The 16,900-nt window shown below is 51.9% G+C and overlaps 3 protein-coding genes across 6 annotated transcripts; 1 reads left to right on the top strand and 2 right to left on the bottom strand.

Moving 5' to 3' along the window:
* The first annotated feature begins 21 nt into the window (after window positions 1–21).
* On the top strand, window positions 22–1,872 carry LOC120952941 (methyltransferase-like protein 25B). The gene is made up of 4 exons (XM_040372545.2): window positions 22–266; window positions 327–772; window positions 838–1,613; window positions 1,678–1,872. Exons 1-4 carry the CDS (start codon window positions 162–164, stop codon window positions 1,752–1,754), a joined length of 1,404 nt encoding a protein of 467 aa, XP_040228479.2. The 5' UTR covers window positions 22–161; the 3' UTR covers window positions 1,755–1,872.
* LOC120952938 (peptidyl-alpha-hydroxyglycine alpha-amidating lyase 1) lies at window positions 1,782–4,121 on the bottom strand. 2 transcript variants are annotated; one of them, XM_040372543.2, is made up of 3 exons: window positions 3,444–4,117; window positions 2,308–3,369; window positions 2,104–2,213 (listed from the first exon to the last, which is right to left on the bottom strand). In XM_040372543.2, exons 1-3 carry the CDS (start codon window positions 3,610–3,612, stop codon window positions 2,206–2,208), a joined length of 1,239 nt encoding a protein of 412 aa, XP_040228477.2. In that variant the 5' UTR covers window positions 3,613–4,117; the 3' UTR covers window positions 2,104–2,205. The 2 variants fall into 2 exon arrangements, with proteins under 2 accessions (XP_040228476.2, XP_040228477.2); XM_040372542.2 differs by having other exon boundaries at window positions 1,782–3,369; window positions 3,444–4,121.
* A 110-nt stretch (window positions 4,122–4,231) lies between these two features.
* Window positions 4,232–16,828, bottom strand: LOC120952945 (protein dopey-1 homolog). Of its 3 annotated transcripts, none has more exons than XM_049607077.1 (9): window positions 16,144–16,828; window positions 7,204–14,213; window positions 6,989–7,136; window positions 6,753–6,905; window positions 6,477–6,672; window positions 6,002–6,013; window positions 5,573–5,740; window positions 5,355–5,493; window positions 4,232–5,286 (listed from the first exon to the last, which is right to left on the bottom strand). In XM_049607077.1, the coding sequence occupies exons 2-9, from the start codon at window positions 14,140–14,142 to the stop codon at window positions 5,074–5,076; spliced, it is 7,968 nt and encodes a 2,655-aa protein (XP_049463034.1). In that variant the 5' UTR covers window positions 14,143–14,213; window positions 16,144–16,828; the 3' UTR covers window positions 4,232–5,073. The 3 variants fall into 3 exon arrangements, with proteins under 3 accessions (XP_049463034.1, XP_049463032.1, XP_049463033.1); XM_049607075.1 differs by lacking the exon at window positions 16,144–16,828 and adding an exon at window positions 14,918–16,065; XM_049607076.1 differs by lacking the exons at window positions 6,002–6,013; window positions 16,144–16,828 and adding an exon at window positions 14,918–16,064.
* Between the last annotated feature and the right edge of the window lie 72 nt (window positions 16,829–16,900).

The raw sequence follows: 16,900 nt of genomic DNA, 5'->3' as shown, positions 1-16,900 counted from the left end.
CTTATGCCTTGTCCCTATAGCATTTTGCTGTTTTATTGCACATTCCTGCACGGAAAAAAAGAACTGACACAAGGGCCCTGACGGAATGACAGCACATAAGCTATCCCTTTCTCGCTCCTGCAGCATATTTGTAAACAAAGCGCCACGAGCACAACAAAGCGATGGATGGAAACAATCCACGTTTGCAGGCAGAATTGCAGCAGAAAATCAGTGAATCTAGGAAAATTGTGGATCTCTACAGGCCTATTATCGATGCGTACATTGTGGTAAGATACAGAGCGTGATTGTTGCCGTGGTTTTGCTCTCATTTCATGTTTCTATCGTAGGATTTCTTCCACCTGAATCACTGGAACAGTTTACCTTCGAGCTGGATTCGCTGTTTCAGTACCATCCCGATCGAGCATCTTCCAGCTCTCCTGTCCTTTGAGAGCAGAAACACAGAAACAACTGTGTGGCCTTTGACGGTGCTTACCCTGCGATCGCTTTTCCGCCGATTAGTACACACTAGGAGCAAACCTAAGACCACCGAAAAGCACCCAACCGACCCAAACTGTGTTTATTACAAACAATCTAGTTTGTTTCATAAGTCGGTCAAACTGAAAAAGCGTCACGAAATAGAGCAGTTTGCCACTAACTGTTCGCGTGAAAACAATTGCCGCACGCTGGTCGATATTGGCTCGGGACAGGGGAATCTAGCACGCACGCTTGCCTACGGATTTGGTTTCCGCGTGTGCTGTCTCGAACAGAATGAGTCATTCGTGCAAGCGGCAAGGTATAGGAAAAACCAAACGAAAACAAAATATGATTGCTCACATTCGTCCTCTACTTCCTCGACAGGCTAAAGGACGCAGAACTCTGGCGTCGGTTAGTAAAACTCGAGCCAAAGCTGCAAAACACAACCCCCACCACACCACACCCGGTCCATCTGCACGAAAAGGTCAACCTTGATCACATTGACCCGAATGCTTTCGAGCAACTGCTGCGGGATGCACTAAACATCGAAAAAGGTCAACATCCCGATGCACTCCAATTTGGACTAATTGGACTTCATCCGTGCGGTGATCTAGCGCCCTCTTTGTTGCGCCTCTTTCTTGCCTGCCACGAATGTCGCTTCATTAAGCTCGTTTGCTGCTGCTACATGAAGCTTTCCTGCGAGAGTTCGATATCGAAAGGCGAGTCAAAGGAGTACGGATTCCCTTTAAGCGACTTTTGTCGTCGTACTAATCTCATCCTAAGCTATGAAGCGCGTGAAATGGCCTGCCATGCAATTGAGCAGTACCGGGAAAGGCTGAGTGGTGATTATCACGAGCTTAAGATACACGCTTACCGTGCTGCGATCGAAAGTATTATCGTTCGTTTGCGTCCCGATTTAAAGCATGCCGGGCTGAAGGGTGGCATCAGGGCGACGGAGGTAAGCTTCGCCGAATACTGCCAACGAGCGGTCGATGGACTGGGGATCACTGTGCCGGAGAGCGATGTCCACTCGGCGGCAACACAATCACGGCTCAGCCGATGGGAAGAGGTTGTAAAGTTCTACACGATAAGACTGATGTTTGCTCCACTGATAGAAACGATCGTCCTGTACGATCGTTGGTTGTTTCTACTCGAACAAGGTAACGACCAATTCAACCCTTCCCCGGGAACAATCTTTTAATTTGTCCTTCGAGTTCTTTGCAGGCACCAATGCGCGTATAGAGGTTCTGTTCGATCCGTACCTTTCACCGCGGAACCATGTCATCACCGCCTATAAATGACCACACACACACAAGCGCGGGTGCCGCTGCTTTAAAGCCTTTAGCTGACACTGACGGGCCCGTTCGTCCGTTTTGTTATATATTTTAAATAAACAATTGTTATCAATATTATTAAATACTCTCTGCACTGGTAGAAGTAAAAAAAAGCTGCACCTGGGCGTGCTACATTAATTAAGTTACAGCTAAGTTCAGTCCAATCTAAGTAGTCCAGTGTGCGTCGGTTGCGGTTCGCTAGATCACAGCTCTCGTTCTGTAAGTAGTGTTTGTGTAAGTTTGTGGGGAAAGCAGAATTGAATTCTGAAAGCAAAAAGTGCGGTGCACGGTCGTCCTCTCTAGCCCTCGTCGTCGCCCATATTCCTCAGCGGCACTTCGTCAACGCGCGAGGAGGATCCCTGCCCCGTTCGGAAGCAAATGACGCGGGCCATCAGTATCACCAGCAGGCTGGTCACGATCAGTGTGCTAACAATGGAGAATATTCCAATCGAACCAGCGGTCAGGGCACTGTTCATTCCGGACGCACCGGCAAAGCGGCCATTCTCGGGCGTATTCTCACCTTCGTTGCGGGTCACGCTTGTTGCGGGCTTCACGGTGGTAGTAGTGGTTGTGCTGCCGATGGGTCGTGCTGGTGAGATCAGACGGAACTTGTGCACCATCTGGGGATTCAGCTCGGCTACGTACACTTCCGACCCATCGTCCGTGACGGCCAGCTCGTGTGGATTGCTAAACGCGTGTTTGGGATTGTTGGGTTGAAATCGCCCTATTACGTTACCGCTTGCCATCTCGATGATGTGTCCACCGACCGGAACCGGGTTCAGCACGAACTGTGGACCATTGATCGTGTACAGCAGTCCACCGTCGGACGAAATGTACTTCACACTGAACAGCCGACTGCCGATCTCCGGGCTGCTGTACTGCGAGTGAAACGTGCCATTGCGCGTGTGGAAACACTGCACCCGCCCCTGCTCCCGATCGGCCACACACAACAGATCACGATCCGGCACCAGCGCCAGTGCGTGTGGAATGGCGAAAAAGCTCGCCGGCACTGGTTGCCCCGATGGGAGTGTAAAGGAGCGGGTTAGCACGAAAGAATTGCGCCCCCAGGACAGCAGTGGTATGCCTTCCGCCGAGTACTTCACGATACGCCCGTTACAGTAACCATCGGCGACGAAAAACTCGCCACTCTTCAGCACCGCCACGGCCGTTGGCTTACAGTAGTGGTACGCATCGTTGCCGGGTTCGAACCGGGTGCCGAGTGTGAGCACTGGTTCCGTCGTCGAGTGGTTCAGATCGAACTTGAACACCTGATGCAGTGCCACATCCGTCAGCCAGTAGTTCTGCTCATGATCGACCGTTAGTCCGTGCGGCATGTAGAACAGGTTTTCACCCCATTGCTGCAGCAGTTCGCCCGTGTTGCGGTTAAACTTGAGTACCGTTTGCTGCGCTATTGGACCACCTGTTGCTTCTTGGTATCGGTTTTCCGTGTCGAACGAGCTCAACTGCCATACGTGGGATCCGCGATGAAATATGACAACGTTGCCATCGCCATCCAGAGCGACGGCCGACACCGACCCAAGCTTGCGGTCCACAATTGGCCAACTAGACACGTAGGCGTATTCTGAGAAGTGACAGAAGGAAAAAACAATTAAATTAGAAGCGATCAAAGCAGCAACAGAAGTGTGATCTTGTTACCGTGGGCACCGAACCGTGCATTGCTGGTATTGTTCCCGTTACTGCTCACGGTCTGTGGCCTCGCTTCAACGGTGCATGTAAAATGTACCGAAAAAATCAACAACCCGGCCAAAAATGGAACCATTTGGTGCCAAAAATGGGAGAAGATTTTGTTCTGTTTCGTGTACATTTTGCAACCATTTGCTGCGGTGATGTTCTACCGAACCTTTAGCACACACCTTATCGGATGACGAATTCAACGCTACTACACTGATTTTGATAAGAGCGAGCACAAAAACACACAACAAACGAACGAAAGCACTCGTGCTACGGGCGGCGCGTGGTGTGTTGTCTTGTCGTCATGGATACGTGCACGTACCCCTGTGTGTGTCTTCGCATCAACCCTCCTCGCAGAAGACAGGTCGCTTTGCACTAAATTGTTGAAGCATTTTGCTTCGGAACAGGCCAACACTTCCGCCGTTGCCAACCTGCCGTTGTTCAAGGGTACGCAGCGGCGATGTGTTTACTCAACTGTTCTGCAAACCGATCGGGAAATTGTGAAGAAGAAACACGGCCACCAACAGCACGGCAAGTGTGATTTTCGCCCGTTTCTCGTTCCCTTGCTAACTGGTTGTGGGGGGAGGGGGTAAGAATACTGGTTGTATTTATATTGCCTTGTTCAGTGCTTCATGTCGCGATCGCGGCGGTGTCTTGCTGCTACGATCATCCGCTAAAAACTGTTGACGATCGTATTGCAGAACTTACAAGAACGTTTAAAACAGTAATTAATTTCCTTTTTTTGATAAAAATGTATTTGAAACAGCTTTTATTGATCATTTTATTGAATCATTCTTTGCTTAACGCATCAATCATAAATTACGATAACATTCTTCTGCGCCCTTCCGATTACTTCTTGCATCTATAGATAAAGCATACATACAACATTCGTCTAACGGTTATCATTATCTTGACCTTACTTGTTAACATCACACTTCGTTTCCGCCACACACACATCCGCACATACCGCCCCCACTGCACTACTCCTCGCAATTGCATTTTCACACTACCAATATCTCTCAACCAACACGTGCCCCTCTCTCTCTCTCGAATAGACGAATATTTAGAAACATTGATAGGTCAAATATGGTCGTAATATCTTAAAATCACATAAACATATACACTCACACACATACTTAGACACACGCAGAGACACACACACACACACGTACAAGGCCGGCACAACCGGCTTTCTACTCAGTTCGTGCCTTTCGGTTGCGCGAAATACTAAATTATGTTAATCTTATCAGCGTAGAGAATTGCCAAAGGATTCACCACTCTTTGTCGGAAACAGGATCAATGCTCTCGAATTGACTATGAGAAATGGAGCTCACCAAAGGGGAGGGAAAGAACGGAGCACTTACACTACAGCAAATTACGAGCACACTCTGGCCTGCCATGGGTCCTACTGCTTCTACTCGAGGAGAGTTACAAAAAAATACTGAAGTAAATCACGAATCGGTTTCGAATGGTGATGGATTGCGTGGTCGTCGACTGGCGCTAAACCAGTGTGCGTGTCCCTGCTGTTCGCTCGCGCTCTCTTTCACTCTTTTATCTGTAAGAACTGCTATTACTAGAAGTAAGATTGCTGCTACTATTTAGTCGAGGGGATTTTCTCCAGAAAGTCCAGTGCCAGTACGTGCTCTACCTCCTCCAAGCATTGCTTCGTGTCCTTCTCCGTGTCACTGTACGAGATGTGCGAGGGCCAGCGCATCGAGAGTGTCGAGAAGAAGCCGTACAGGTCCTGCAGCGTGTTGATCGACTGGCAGGTCAGCATTATGTGCTTGCCTTTGGTCGTTTGCGTTTTCTGTCGTGGGGAGGACATGCAGATATTGAATTAAAATGCCTGGAAGATGCCGCACTGAGACTACTTACCGGCGAGTGAGATGTGTAGCGAAGGTCCATTAACTGAGATATTCTCGAGACGTGAGGTATGAAGGCCATTTTCTTCTCATCGTAACCGCCCGTTTTGTGGAGGTTCTCGTTCTGACTGCTGACGAATGCCCATCGATACCTGACGAGGAAGAGGGAGAACAAAACGCACAAATTAATCTCAAAGATCCTACGGTATTAGGTGTAACCCTTTTGCTTACATTTGGAAGTGTGGCAAAATGGTGGCCGGCAAAACGCAACCCAACTCTAGCAACTTGGCCGTCTCCAGCTGCACCATTCGCCAGTGCGGATGCCCGTACGAGTAGAGCCCGTTATTTGTGTTCGTGACCCAGGCCGTATCCAGTCCCGACAGCATGCGAATATGTTGACTGAGAAGAGTTGACCCCAAAATAGAAAATAAGAAAGCATCACTAACATGTACTCTTGTCGAGCGCCCTCTGTTTCTAAACTACAATTATAATCCCTTCGAAATACACTGCGTTGTCATGGCCACGATCCCGACCCCTCGTCCCCGATTCGTGCAGTATGTTTTCGATTAATAACCACAAATGTGCGTTTGTGGTTGTGTCTTGTGAGCGTGTGTGTGTCGCTTTTGGCTTTTTGTGTGTGCATATTCATGTCATTCTTACCTCGATTGGGACCTGTTATTGCAAGGTTGGGGGATGATGGTGTTTCAGTATTCAAATGACGAAATACAAACAACCAATGAAGGAACAGTGATTTTTTTGGTTTTGGTGTATGTGAAAACAGTGGAAAAAGACAAAGAGAAAATGCGCATATTTAGTCAGCAAATCGATAGTGAACTGAGTACGCCCGAGAATGTAATAACCAACCACTAAAAACAATATATAAATGCAGACGCCACGGCTAATCCGGGGGTCCCGCGCACCAACAACAAATAGGAGGTTACAGGAAAAAAGAACAAAAGTAAATGTGAAATCAAAATATCTAAAAACAAAACTATAGAACCGATAGTACGATAGAACCGAACAGAAGGATTAACACTACATTTTAAAAATAACACAAATTTGTTAAACCATAAAAGATCCACATCGAAGCGTAGAGAAGAAACTGTTCCTAAAGGTTCCCCAACCCAACTCATACCTAAATTCTTCCGTGTCCGTCATCAGCTCCTGCTCGATGGAGAGAAACACTTGCACCATTTCGGCAATAATGATTGGCCACAGGCTGGTCACGTGGTCCGCCGACATACGCAGCAGCAGCACCCGGAAGCACAGGAACACCGCCGACTGAATCAACGGTACGACCTGGGGCAATCGCAAACTGTTGGCAAGTTGCTCTGCAATCAAACAGACACAGCATCGCAATTCGTAAAAACTTTCACCATCATTGGCCATATCCTTTTCCCGAATACGCTACCTTGAATTTCCGGCATATATTTGTGGTACTGATCGACTTCGCTGCAGAAAATGATGAAAGCGAGTCGCTTCAGTAGCAGGGCACGCTGTTCATATTCCTGCTCCTTGGACGTAAATATATTCAGCGTTCCCGTCTGTGCTAATGGTAAACGATCTGGGAAGAGAGCAACGACGTTTTGTTAGAATGTGCATTGGCCATTTGCTGAAGATCGCGCCACGCCTGCGCCGCGTACTTACTCATAAGATCTCTAAAGGTAGTATTATCACAGGTCATCAAACTATCGAGGATAGTTTTCCAGTACGGCAAGCAGCGACTGTCCATTTGGAAGAAAGCCGTATCCAGCAGCAGATCGAGCGCATCCTTCCTCCAAGCTTTCCGAATGTACTATAACAAGATAAAACCGTGGGTGTGATAACGGTTACTACCAACCACTATTGTTAACTACATCTACCTGATACGTGCTCAAGCTAGCCAACAGATTCGAGCAGGCATGAAACGTCGGAATGTTCTTCACGGTGTGCGTTTTAAGGTAAGGCACAATATTGTACATGACACCGGTGACGATCGTCGTCACCTTGTCCTTCTCCTGCGAGCTGAACGCCACGTCCAGCAGGGACGCTAGAAGGGAGGCCAAAATCGACTGTGCCTGTATCGAGTAGTGCTGGCTGGACGGCATCAGCAGCCCATCCTTGCCAGTGCTTTCGATCGAACTGAACTCCTCCTTCACCGAGAGGTTCCTCCTTAGCCAGGTGGTTTGTTCGAGACAGGAGCCGGCCACGTTCGAAACCGCTTCCACCAGACGCGACGTCACGTCGTGCAGATCGCGCAGATCCTTCTTGTCCGAGAACGGCATCGTGGGACAGCGCTGCACGAACTCGTTCAGTATCGAGAGTGCCACAAACTGGGCCGTTATCTGCAGCGCCAAACAGTCTTTCAGCAGCGCGTACAACGAACTCCAGCAGTCTGTGTACTGAGCAGGTGAGACACCGGATATGAGGAAGAAGTACAGCAGCTCCAGTGCGCTCACCTCCAGGTTGAGTCCCGCCGGAGGCTGGTAGATTGGCGGTGGACTCTTTATGACCTGATGCATCGTTTGAATGAACGAATCCACCGACATGATCCGAATGCCGGTGATCAGTTTCACCAGCAGCAGCTGATTGTCGCTCGCTTGGGGCAGCGCTTTGGACATAATGTCAAAGAAATCCACATCCGGCGCTTCACTGCCCGCCCCCCCGTCTGCCCCCACCACCGACGTGGAGGATGACGCCTTGCCCGTCGTCGACGTCGTCGCATCGCTATTGCTTCGCTCATACCAGGCAACAGCGATCGCGGTCAGGAAGTTGGTGCCGTAGTGCATCGAGATCGGGCTAAGGAACTCGAGCAGCTGATGCTTCACCCGCCGGAACTCACTGATGCTCGTCTCCCAAAGCGTTGCGATGGTGATGATGATGCGAGGCAGATGGCTCAGGATCGCCGCTTTAGCTACCTCCTGGTGGCTCTTCTTCACCTGCTGATTGATGCCACCGCTCAACAGCGAGGACGAGTACGACAGGAACACGTTCATTATGTTGTTGATGATTTGGCCCGACTGGTTCGCGGCTGCAGCCGTCAATCCGTTGCTCGAACCGGTCGACGCATTGAACATACTGGCTAGGGAAATCTGTTGCGAGCTATCTAATAGGCAGTAGTGGGCAAGAACGGTGATTGCTTCCAGCTGCGAGACGATATAGTCAATCGATTGCACGAGAATGCGGTCGCGACGCGTCACCCGGTCCAGGTTGATGCACAGCTGGTGAATGACGCTGATCACGATGTTGGTAAGATTGCCGGGCGGCAGGCAGGTCAAACAGGCCGTTATCATATCGGTCCAGTTTTTGTGCACGTGCTGCAACCGATCGCACGCCAGTGCGGACAGGATAGTGGACAGGAACATGGGCTGTTGGGCGAGCAGCAAGTTCGGAGCGTATCGATAGGTACGCTTCGTTTCCGGTGCCACTTTCGTGGGCGAAGCGCTCGAGTTGGTGGTTGTACCGCTCTTGCTGGCCGCTGCCGTGGAAGAGCCACCAACGCTGGTCGTTCCGGATGCTCCGGTTGTCGGTGCTCCCTCGACTCCATCCGCGCGTTGGAGTGTAATTTCGTGCTCTAGCTTCAAAACGGCAAGCAGCAAGCGCAACAGCTCTATCTGATATGCTTCCGCATTTTGTCGCGTACTTTCCGGATCGCTGTAGCGAAGAACCTCGTCCGCGGGACAGGTATACCCACCGGGGCTTGAGAAGTAGTTCACCGACGACGCCAAGCAGTACAGCACAATCTTCTGCACCTTGCACTTCTCCAGCAGGTCCGCTACGTAGTTGGCGAGATTTTTACCCACATCTCGCACCACGGCTAGCAGTTCGCCGAAGATCGTGGTCATCAGCTCGATGCACTCGAGCTGGATCTTTGCGTTCGTGTTGAAATCGTCACGCGAGGGCTGTCTTCCCTTGCCGTCTCTACCCTGATCGGTCTGGTAGCTGCGCGTGTAGTACAGCAGCACGGTGAGGATCACCTCCAGGTACATGCTTCCACGGTACAGATGCTGATGCTCCGAGTCGTCCCGTGCCTCCGTAAAGCCCTTGCCAAAGATGTTGCGCCGGTGGCGCAGCAGCAACGACTTGATGTGTCCACTCGAGACGGACGTCGTTACCGAGAGGCAGAGAAAGAAGCGAGCATCGTTCGTGAGGATGTTTCGCAGCGTTTCGATTGTGTAGAGCACCTGCTTCGTGTTGAACACCGACTCGTACACGAGAAAGTGCGTATGGAAGGGATACAGTTTGTTCCCGTTCCGCCAGCTTTTGATGCGTGTGAACGTCACCTTAGGTGCGGGCTTGTCCTCCTCGTGGCCTGTATAATCTCCCGACGCGCTGGTGGTGGTGGTTGTGGTCATCGTGATGCTTCCATCCTCGTTCGTGATCTCGTCGGTCGTTATGGTTCCATTTACCGACGGTGACAGTCCATTCGTCAGCGTGTAGGAAGATCCAGAAAGTAGCGAATCTTCACCCGCTCCAGAAAGATTACCCGACGAGATGAGGTACGTTTTGCGATTCCGAAACCGGTCGCTTGATTTGCTGATAAAGTCCACGATTGGACCGTCCTCCACGTACCGTTTGATTGGTTCGTTATCGACGTATCCCTCCGAGCCTCGTAATCGACCGTTTCGTTGCTTTCCCCGCCCATGGCCTGGAAAATCCGACTCACTGTCGTTCGTGTCATCGAGGTCGGATGTTGATCGATGGAATTCCTTCTTGCCGAACTGGGACGAACTACCGCCGGGGGTAGCCAGTGAGCTCGGTTCCGATATACCGCTGTCCATGTCACCCGCCGCCAAAAGACCCATAGAGTTGGATCTATTTCTCATTCCATTGCCTTTCGACGGTTGACCCGCAATGCTACACCCCGGCAGTTGGTCCGATTCTAGTGGATTTATAATTACCGATATTTTCCCATACTGGCCTCCGTCGTCTCCCAGCTCGGACGATTGCTGAGCCGTCTTCTTTCCAACACTCTCGTTCGTCACGTAATTGGACACGATCAACTGACCACTGCTTCCGGGAGCGCTGGAACGTCCCGGATCGCCTCCCTTCGAGCTTCCACTGCCTCCACCGCCAATCGAGACACCAAATATCTTCTTCTGAATCGATCTGATCGGACTACGCTTCTTGCCCAATCCGGCCGCCGGATCCATATGGTACCGTATCTGACCGTCTTCGGAGCTGACCGCAAAGCAAGCCTGATTCAGCTGCACATCCGCGTCGGCTAGCAGCTCCTTCTCCCACTCGCTCACCGAACCACCGTTTGCTGCCCCACCGTCCTCAAACTCTCCTCCCGTACCACGCAAACGCTTCGGGCAGAAAACGCTCAAACGTTTCGTGCTTTCGTTGAGCAGAATCTTCAGCAACAACTTCAAGATTCGTCCTATATCTCCACGCACCAGCGCTTCCCGCAACCAGTTGGCAGTTTTCACCTGAATCGACACATTCCGCGGCAGGGTGAGCGAATCCAGCACCAAGAAGAGCAGCTTCTCAAACTCGTTCCCGTGATACGTGTCACGGCCGAGCTTCCACAGCAGTTGAAACTTGCGGAAACCCTCTGAATCAATCTTCAGTTCCGTTTTTGCCAGCACCGGCGTCTGCCACAGGGCGTGCAGGGCGGACGGATCCTTCCGCCGTACCGTACGCTCCACCACACCGCGATAGTGCGCCTCGGCCGTTTCATCATCGTCAAACAGGGTTTGCGGCACCAGCAGTCGATTGATGATGACGTCCTCCGTAAAACGACTGTCCAGGCAATTGTGTATGCGATACAGCAGCAAACTAATGGCGCGTGCCTCGGGTCGCGACGCATCCAGATAGTCCCAAAGCATGGTGGTCAGCACTTGGAACACTTTCGTGCGCCTTTCCAGGCAGTTTACGTGCGACAGCTTCAACAGCGGCATCATGAGCACGATCGTTTTACCGTTGCCGGAATCCTTGGAAGATTTCTTCCCGTTCGTTCGCAGCAGCCCAATCATATCGATTAGCGTTTGCGCCGCCGACAGTTGCGTATCGAGATCGTTAACAAAGATCGCCAGCACGGTCAATGCCTTCAGCCAGCCGGGCACATCGTCCAATCGCTCCGTGTTGCCTGTTTCATTGCGGTAGCTGGGAAACGATGACATTTCCGTCAGAACATTGCACGCTAGCTTAAGTGCGTTTCTTAGCGACTCGCTGATCGAAGTAAGCGACACGCGGGACAATTTTTCATTGCCACGCACCAGCTGCGCTATTTCATACTCCTGCTTGCGGTTCAGCTCTCTGTTCGGCGTTTTCGTACCAGTTGCACTGGAGCGTCCTTCCACCGATTGGGCCAACATGGCAGTCAGCTTTACGCGTGATGATTGGGAGTTTGTCAGCAGTGTTTCAAACACTTCTTCCAGCTCGCAAATCAGCGTGTTTATCACTACCAGGTCCTGATCGTTCGCAGACGCCAAACCACCAGCGGGATCGTTTGCATTGAGAATAACGTTATCCTGCAGACTGACATGCTCTCCGCCGGAGCCGTCCACTTGCGATAGCAGCTTCCGGCAGATGTACAGCTCGAAAAACGACACATACTGTCGTATGCAGCGATCCAGAATGGGACAGTCGGGTAGTTGCGCGATCGCCGAACCAACGGAACCAGCATCCGAGGGTTGCACCTGTATGATGATTCCTTTCCCCGCGACGCCCGCTTCCTCCGCTACACTGCCAGTGCTGCTGCGGCTTCGAGTGCTGTTGGAATTACTGCTGTAGCTGCTGCTACTGCTGCTACTAGTGCTGCTGCTACTGCTACAGCTAAACCGTTTCCTCTCCATTGTGTCCTCTTCGGCGCCACTTGCCAACTCGCTGCCATTCACACCGGCGACATCGTTCTCCAAGTTTGGCGTCGAGCTCGCTCCAGTAATCTTCAGCTCCGACTCTGCCCGGTTGATCTTCGTTTTGCTACCCTTCAGTGAGCCCTCCCGGCTTGAGCTAAGCTCGCTCAGCTTTGTGTATGACTTGGACTTTTTGCTCTTCTTGCTGTACTTTCCACTGCCCGATCCTCCCGAACCTCCACTGCTGCCCTTTTTATGCAGTCCCTGGCTGGAGCTGGACCGCTGAAAGGGTCCATTTTCCATCACCTGCAGAGAGGTTTCGTGTATTTTCGAATCACTGCTGCTTTTTTCCAGATTGTTACACTCTTTCGCCGCCTCACCACTCTGCAGCCCGCTACCATTCTGGGGCGTTGCGCTGGTCCCCCTGCTTATCGAAAGATCCAGCACCTTCTCGGACATGATCATGGGCTGGATTTTGGAGACGATCTTTACCAGTAACCGCAACGACGAACCCACCTCAATCGAGTGCATGTTGCTTTCGTACGTGGTAAGCATGCGGATCAGCGACAGTAGGAACTTGGGCAGATGGACGCGCGTGGTCTCGTTGTACATCTCCAGCGAGAGCGTTTCCAGCAGGAACTCGGTCAGATGACACACCTCCACCGTGGTGGCCGGACCGGAATCGATCCGTATCGGATCCGTGTCGGTTCGTTGCCTTTCCGGTCGGGTTGCCGCTTCGCGGTACAGCCGCGCCATGTAGTTCCAGATGTAGGCCGGGTCAAACGTCGAGAACAGCAAGTTGGCCGACTTTTGCACCTCCAGATTGCCGTTGCACAGCGATATTGCACGAATAATGTCACACAGCACATCGTCCAGAATGCGCAGCCCTATTTCGGCCTTGTCTAGCAGCGATATCAGTATCCGATACGGGCTCAGATCGACCGGAGTGTGCGCAATGCTTTCCTTTAGCACCATCTTGAAAGCGGCTATCAAGCGCTTTTTGGCATGTCGTTCAAAGTACGTGTTCGGATCGTACGGCTCGCTGGAGCTTCCCTGCGAGGCGGCTGCTGTGCCTACGGTTGCCGCTCCCTGCATATGTTTGCCCATGCTGGTGTCGGATCCGAGCAGCCAGGAGTAGAGTCGCCGATTCAGCGACATATCCCGCCGCAAGATCGTATTCAGTGCCGTCTTCACCAGCCGGGTTGTGTACATCTCCGACAGCAGTGGATCGTGCATGGGAAAGGCCAGCAGCAGAAACTCCAGCGTATTGCGCTGCACCAGTATAACAGCATCGCTCAGGCAACTGCACAGCCCATTCACCATCAGCTCCGCGCTGCTACCCATCAGTTCGCGCTGCGCAGCGCACGGCACTTTCTTGTCGTAATGCTCCAGCACGTACGTTATGGCTGGCAGTCGCACGGACGCATTCGTCACGATGCACTCCCACAGACAGGTGTAGAAACATTCGAGCTGCACAGCGATGCACACCTTGTCCAGCAGCTGGTTGGTACGCTCGAAGTGATCCTGTCCAGCTTCCAGGCCCGGGAACACTCCACTTAGGAACCCGCTCAGCGCCGGTCGTAGCTTCTCACCCAGCGGCACGAAGTACTTCTCGTAGATGGAAAGCAACGTAGGCCGTACGTTCATCGCCGAGTAGCCTAGCAACGGGAACAGCCCCGCACTGTAGATGAACAGCTCCGAGGCAAGCCTCTCCACGCCAATGTTGCTAAAGATGACGTCGTACGATTCCAGCGCTTTCAGATGAACGCCAGACGGCAGGGCCGGATGCATACACTGTGCCAGGCGTTTGGATATTTTGATCCGCCGCGGAATGATCTGATACTGTGCGTTCGAGCTGATCACTTTGTTCAGCTTGCCGAGGGCCGAGATGAGATCGGCCCATTCGCTGGAGTATTCAAAGTTCTTCAGCGCCTTATCTATGTTCGAGATGTACACGCGGTACTTCTGCTGCTTCATCAGATCGTACTCCTCCATCAGACCGGACCCGGTTGCACTGTCCATGGTTGACCGTGGTTGGGGCGGCGTTGTTGTTGCCGGTGGTGCTTTGCCACTTTTTGTGCCGTTAAACAGAGCTAAAACAGAAAGACAGAACGAAGAAAGACGGTTAGAAACGGCTCCGCTGAACAAACACCAGGGCAGGGTGTCGCTGTTTGTTTAAACAGAAGTCCCCCAGAGCTCATTTCCGCTCGCGAAACAACATAACACGCACATAGGACCACATGTTGCATGGTGCTTTTCGTTTGAATAAAAGTAACAAAAAAAGGTGATAACAGCCGCAGCCCAAAAACCGGTCGCCTCGCTGCGGGAGAGCCTTCTGCACATACACACAGTACAGTGTGTGGCGGTGAATCCCCCCACAGTAGATACCAATTTAGTTGGGGCCTGTTTCGAACCACAGATACCGCCGCAACCCGCGTGTGTGTGTGCGTGCTTGTGGTATATGGAAGATTACACGCAACCAATCAACCGATTCGAAACCGACCTACTAACTCTGAGAAGGACAGATAAGTGGGCATGCATTGGGGCACTGTCTTCACACAATAGGAAGATGTCTTCGACAAGCCCGAAGATACACACTCCAGTCCTCTCTGTCCACTTGTAAGCTGCACCGATAGGTAAACAATCTCCTCGTACTGGTGTCCCTCGATAAGAGAGTAATAACTGCACCAGACACATACAATCTGAAAGCACAGTGTGAATATTCGATGTCGTGCTGCTGTGGTCAAGGTTGCCCTTCAAGGTGCCCAGCAACTCTACCTATACCCTTTCAACCAACCTTGCTTTTTCTTGCTGCGGGTTTTCATGGTGCTCGCGGTGCAGTGTGCACCTACCTCCAGGCAAACCAACAACACCGAACCGAAGTAGCCCCTGAGGTTGCAAAATTCCACCTTTTCCTAAACACTGCCTTCCAACACGGCACACCGCAACGTAGTGTGTTCGGGTGGCTAGATGCGGCGACGGCGACGACCACGACCACGACGACCACGACGACAACGACTGGCTGTTAATAAGCGACGACGACCCCCTCCATCATTACCGTGCGCTGTGGATCCACTTCGCACAGGGCCATCGCACACAGCGGCAGCAGCAGCAACGGCAATAGCATGGAAAAGGTGATTTACACTACACCATTGTGTGTCGGTCTGGTCCGGGGCCCGTTCTCTCGCATCGCAGCGCTTGCTTGGTTGCTGGTTGATGCAATTTTCGTGTGATTCAACAAAACCTATCGCTCACCGCGCTCCATGGGAAGGCGAACAGAACAAACGGGCGGGGGAAATCCGATTGGAAATACATACATGTGCCCTTTTTGTACAGTGCGTTGGTCGTTGGGCGGCTGTCGAGCTACGTTTCTGATAAGAGAACAGGCCGGAACGGTTCGAAAATTCCGATAGTGCGCGCGTCTACCCGCCCTCCCCACACATCATAGAACAAACAATTCAGACAGGTTGCGGTATCTGACTCATCACAATTGCGCTCACGCTGGGCAAACCAACCCAGGCTGCCAGGTAGGCCAAGCCCAATGTTACGACCGAGACGTGAGTCGCCCCTACCGGGAGACAGGGGCCACACACCAAAAGGTAAATTGCGATGCCCCTTTAGCGAATCAGGGCAAACAACAGGCGAAAACCCATACAGTACAGTTATCTGCGGCCGGCTGCGTGTGTTGCTGGCGCGCAGGGTGAACCACACCAATCGAATTACGAACGAACGAACAAACACCCACAACCCAGGCGCGGTGGCGGCGGCTGCAGCGGCTCTCGCCTGCCGTAACACCACTTCCCGGTCTCACTGCGCAAACGGCGAGAAAAACTTTTGCGTAGTTACGTACATTACTATTGCTGGTGCTGCTGCTGCTGCTTGTGTTACAGCTGCCTCGCCTGAGGGTGGGTTGGGGTGCCATCCACCCACCCCCCCTGTGCATATATATTCTTGGATCCGTTATCCATAAACCTTCTTCCCCCCCCCTCCCCCGCAGCGCAGTTTCGCCCATTCATTACTTACGTGTGCTTCTTCTTCCCCGCTGCGCTCATGTGTGCCTCGTTTGCACAACGTCGCCGCCGCCACTCCTTCACTGCGTCTTCTGAAACAGCTGGCCTGCCTTCTTCTATCCACACACACACACACACAGACAGGCACGCACACACTGCACCCTTCCCTTCTCCTCTCCGTGTGCTCTTCCGCGCTCTTGATCTATTTCTTTGTGTGATCCACTTTGGTGCTCCCGCTGCTGGGGCTCTTGCCGAGCATCGTGCACCTTTCTCCTTTCTTTTGAGGGGGAGGGGGAAGATTTATCACCCGTGTTTCACCCCCACAAAAACACTCACTGCACTATCGCGCCCGATCGACTTTACAAACGCGTGTGGGTCGCGAAAACGCCACTTTTCCTTCGCAAAACCGCAAACCCCCGAGATCTGTGTGCGTCGTTGTGCGCGTACTATGTGGGGAAAAAATCGATGATGTAGACGTCTCGCAGGAGCAGCAGCAGCAGCAGCAGATAAACAAGCTCTGGCGCGTTTGACAGCTCCTCCGAGCGAAATGAACACACCGAGTCACGCAGTTTCACACAGAACGAGCGCTATTCATTCACCACAAAACGCAACAACCGAGACCCTTTTCGAGAAGCGTATAACGTGAACACCGTCTTCGGTTCGAATCCGCACTCGCCCGAGGTCCACGCACCCGCTTCTTTTCTGACTCACAACTGAATTGCCTTTGTTGACCTCTCGACTCTGTGTGAGTGTGTGTGTTGCTATTTACG

Source organism: Anopheles coluzzii, chromosome 2, assembly GCF_943734685.1.
Source record: "Anopheles coluzzii chromosome 2, AcolN3, whole genome shotgun sequence".
NCBI classification, from domain to species: Eukaryota; Metazoa; Arthropoda; class Insecta; order Diptera; family Culicidae; genus Anopheles; species Anopheles coluzzii.
This window is presented reverse-complemented; position numbering and strand designations above follow the sequence as displayed.